Source organism: Gavialis gangeticus, unplaced genomic scaffold (assembly GCF_001723915.1).
Source record: "Gavialis gangeticus isolate Ggan-Ray unplaced genomic scaffold, GavGan_comp1, whole genome shotgun sequence".
NCBI lineage: Eukaryota > Metazoa > Chordata > Crocodylia > Gavialidae > Gavialis > Gavialis gangeticus.
In genome coordinates this window covers 1,854,057-1,858,194 of record NW_017728981.1, presented here as the reverse complement: position 1 = coordinate 1,858,194, position 4,138 = coordinate 1,854,057, and the positions used below count along the sequence as shown (strand labels likewise).

Here is a 4,138-nt window from a genome sequence, read left to right as displayed (position 1 = left end):
CTCCGCTCCCCACCTCCTCGCGCTTGCGCGGCCTGCGGCGCCCCCGCCCTACTGCGCCTGCGCCGCAACGGCCCGCGGCTCTTTCCACTCCTTTCTAGCAGCTTCTCGACGCGCATGCGCGGGACTGGGGAAAGGAAGCGAGGCGGCTGTGGTTGGTGCGGCAACACTCCCCATTCCTCCTTCCGAGCGCGGTGGAGGCTGGGAAATGGAGTCCCCTGGGCGTGGACGGCTCTGCGGCCTTTGCAAGTGGGAGCAGGGCTGACGGGTGGAAGGGGTTAAAAGGGGGTGCAGGCCCGGGAATGACAGGTGGGGATAGCCCCCTACCCCCCTCCGTGGTGCCCCCAGAGCCAGCTCTCTCCTGTAGGTAGCCCAGGGCCCTAGATACTAGTTAGGGCTCCAGCCCCAGCTCCTGTCCCCATCCTGGTACATGGCCTGGAGCGCCAGGATAACCGGGTCCCCATTTGCATTGGGGGCAGGACACTCCCCAGAGCCACCTCCAGCCAGGCACTGGGTTGATCAGAAGCGCCTTCCTCTGCTGCAGGTCCTGGTGTCCCCCGAGCTCCTGCATCTGTCTGTGATGGAGTGGAGCCTCCCACTGCAGAGACTTTGCCATAGAGCTGTGGTAGCACAGCCTGCCAGGGGCTTCCACACCACCCATGGGTGCCCATCAAGCTCCTTGTTTTGCTCCCAGGCAGCAAAAGGACCCCACCACCACCTTGATTCTAGAACAGGACATAGCAGAGTCCATTGCCCCTCCTCTGCATTCTTCAACGTTGCAACTTTTTCCAAGCAGGGCACCCTCCAGGCAGTAAGCCTGTGCACAGATCCAGCCCTGTGGGCATCCAACCACATCAGTCTTCTGTCCAGTCATGACAAAGGACCAGCAGGAAGACAACAGACTCTTAACACCTGCTAACGAGAATCACCTCAAGCCCCAGCCAAAGGGGTATGGGGAGCTCTCTTCTCATTCCTCTGCTGTGGCCTACAAACACAACCTCGTGTTCCAGGCCACTTGCATACCTCATTGCTCCCCTCTGGACCATCCTGCCCCTGCACGCTCTGCTTTCTTTCCCAAACGTCGCCACCACATCCATCTCGCTCTGCCTGGTTCCCTGCTCCTCCAAGGCTTCTTATAAAGGGACTTGCTTCTCTACCACCTCTTATTAAGCTAGTCAGACTACAACCATATCTCATTTCAGCCCTTGTAGTTCTGTGGGCCACAAGAGCATGGCTTGGGAAGGTAACAAGGGGCTTCTGGTGGCTTCCTACCAACTCCATTTGAGGTTTCTTGCTGGCACTGTGCTCTGCACTGGAGCTAATTGTGTTTATTGAGCCCACTTTCACAGTTCCTGTCTTTCCATTTCAGGATGCTTAAAACACTTTTTGGGGTAAAGCTGCACCCTTCCCTGCCTCCTTCCTGAACCCGGAGGACTCTCCCCTGAACCACAGGCAACAGCTTTCTGGATAAGGCCAAGCTGGGACCAGCAGGCCTGGGGGAATGAGAGAGACAAGCAAAGAGCTGGGCTTTTCACTGCATTGCACCGTCCCAACACTGAACGTTTAAAATGGCAGAACCTGTTTTACCACATGTCCAAGCCTCGGGCAGCAGGGCTCCGGGGTGCCACTGCAATAGAAAGACGATACAGCGACAGCAAGTCCAGGCAAGGGCCACACCACCGCAGGTGACTCAGCAGGCTGCTGGCAGCGAACTCAGAGGAAACCTCCCAGCAACACAGCATTCAGGGGGGAATTGTTTGTGTAATTACAGGGCTGCTGGCTCCTGTGGCATCTCAGTGCTTGCTGACGTTGTCCCCTGGGGTGAGCTCATGCGTTTCCGAGAGGATTTCCCATCCATACAACCCTGGCATCTGGGTCTGGAGCAACATGGAGAAAGCACGATGCGAAGGCTCGGGAGCCAGGAGGCAAAGGGGTCGGGTTTAAACCCCTCATGTAGGGCAGCCCGGATTTCTAGGGGCTTGGCCCCAGCTCTGAGTGACACTCCACAGACCTGCCTGCTGGGACATCAAGTTGAACACCAGTGTTCCCTGCTCAGGAAACACACCCAAGGGCTAGTGCGTGGAGGGGTCCTGCTGCCCCAAAGAGGACAAGGGCAGGGGAACAAGGTGCATCTCGGCCCCCCAGTCTCAGCTCCTCTGGGAAGTGCAGAGTTCAACCAAGAAAATAGGAGGGTTTCACCAACAAGAAACCACAACGTTTATTCCTCGATAGAAATAGTACAAAGGTTAAATCTAGCTGTGATCGACTCTGCTTTGAAACACCAAAAAGGTTCCTCCCTTCCCACGGCTACATCGTCAACTCCTGCAGAAGGGGAGAGAGGAGAGAGAGGAGTCAGAGGCCAGCCGGACCTGGGGCAGGGGGATTCCTGTAAAGGTGGCAGACTGGGTGTTCCCAAATGCTCTGAGCTCTCTTGACTGGATATGGGGCAGTTAGCAGCCTGGCACCTCCCCCCACTGGCTCTCTGCCTGGCCACACAGCCCAGAGGGGTCTGGGATGCCTGGAGCTGTCCTGTTTGTTCCATCCCTGCCAGCTGGTGAGGATAGAGAAGGAGGAATGCCTGATCAGGACAGTGCCAGGCTTGTCCTACTGAGCAGAGGGGTGAAGGGAGGCATGGGCTCTCAGAGGCATGGCCCACAGGGCTCCTGGTGCTGCTGTCCATGGCTGTACGTCCCCGGGGAAACCCGCTCCCTGCTGCTCTTCACTGCCCCACAACTGGTGCCTGGCCAAAGGGACACTCACCATGATGGCATTTACAATGTCATTGCTGTTGTTCTTGAGGGCGCGCACTGCCTTTGCCCGGGACACATTCGCCTGTGACATGACGAGCTCGATGTCCTTCACCTCCACACCAGTCTCGTCCACCTGAGCAGAGAGGCAGGGTTGGTTTGGGGGCCAACAGGCCCACACAGGGTTAGCCCCATGAAGACAGCACAGCTCAATTCAGGGCAGGGAGGGAGGGAGGGAGGGGGAATGGCGCTCAAGTAGGAGTAAGAGCCCCAGTTCTCAGGATGCTCCGCTAGACGCAAGGGCCAGTTGTGGGCATGCACCTCCTCCTCCTCGCTCTCCTCCTGCACTGTAGGCGTCTGTGTGTTCTCCTGGATGTTTGACACGGCTTCTCCTTGCACCTTGAACTTCTCAGCGGCTGCCAGCTGCGCTTGCTGGGACAGATCCTCAATCTGGGGGAAAAGTGTGTGGTGCACTGAAGCTGTTGGGGGCCTCTGCAGGCATCCCCAGAGCCCGGCCACCACCCCCTGAGACGAGGTGCCAAGGAACACACCCGCCTTGTCCACACCCACAGAAGGAAAGTGCCTGCCGCTGCCACCATGACCTGGACATGGGTCAGTGAGAGACAGATGGCCCAGATCGCCCCCACACCTTGGCCTCCCCAAAGACAATGTAGGTGTCTGATGCAGGGCTCTTGTACACGTCTGGCTTTGTGATGACGAAGAGGATGTTCTTAGATTTCCGGATGGTGACCCTGGTTACACCTGTGACCTGGCGAAGGCCCAGCTTGGACATTGCCTAGAGAGAGAAGGGAGCAGGGAGGTATTGGGCTATGGCTCATGTCTCAGGGGGCTGGCACAGCCTCAGCATTGGGCTGCTACAGAACCCCGGTCAGAGATGGGTGGGGTGCAGGGGGAAAGTAGAGGCCAGGTTTGGGCCTCAATTTCACCATGCGACCCTGGGCTGACTCCGTGTGCTCTAGCTTCTCCCATGGACACAGAGGCTCAAAGCTGTGGGGTGGGTGGTCATGAGCTCCCATGAGCCAGGCCAAGGCAGGACTGAGCTGGGCCTGACCTCCTGCTGCCAGGCTCTCCCAGGCTGCTTGTGGGGGGACCGCATGGCTTGGGCCACGTCAGCCCCTCCTCATACCTTCCTTGCCTTCTTTTCGCTCCGGCTCTGTTTTGCTTTGCTGACGGGTTCTTCATCTATCTCGGCTGCTGCTGCAAGCTGCAGGGACACAGGCAAGAGGACCCTCAGACAGCAGGGGGAGTAGGCCAGTTGCTCCCATTGCTGGAGAGCTGCCCATGAAGCCCGGGGCTTACATGACGCCACTCACATCTCTCCCAGGTCTGCACCCATCCCCAGAGCAGCAGGACCCCCCCCCCCCCCGGGGGAC

At 58.5% G+C, this 4,138-nt stretch overlaps 1 protein-coding gene across 2 annotated transcripts in view; it reads right to left on the bottom strand.

Moving 5' to 3' along the window:
• Window positions 1-2,190: 2,190 nt before the first annotated feature.
• NACA (nascent polypeptide-associated complex alpha subunit) overlaps window positions 2,191-4,138 on the bottom strand; it is a 19,947-nt gene continuing 17,999 nt past the window's right edge. For both annotated transcript variants that reach the window (XM_019511622.1, XM_019511629.1), the window contains 5 exons: window positions 3,892-3,969; window positions 3,394-3,540; window positions 3,066-3,194; window positions 2,758-2,880; window positions 2,191-2,319 (listed from right to left, as the gene is read on the bottom strand). In XM_019511622.1, the coding sequence (XP_019367167.1) occupies window positions 2,305-2,319; window positions 2,758-2,880; window positions 3,066-3,194; window positions 3,394-3,540; window positions 3,892-3,969 (492 nt within the window). In that variant the 3' untranslated portion in view covers window positions 2,191-2,304. The remainder of the gene's footprint in view (window positions 2,320-2,757; window positions 2,881-3,065; window positions 3,195-3,393; window positions 3,541-3,891; window positions 3,970-4,138) is intronic.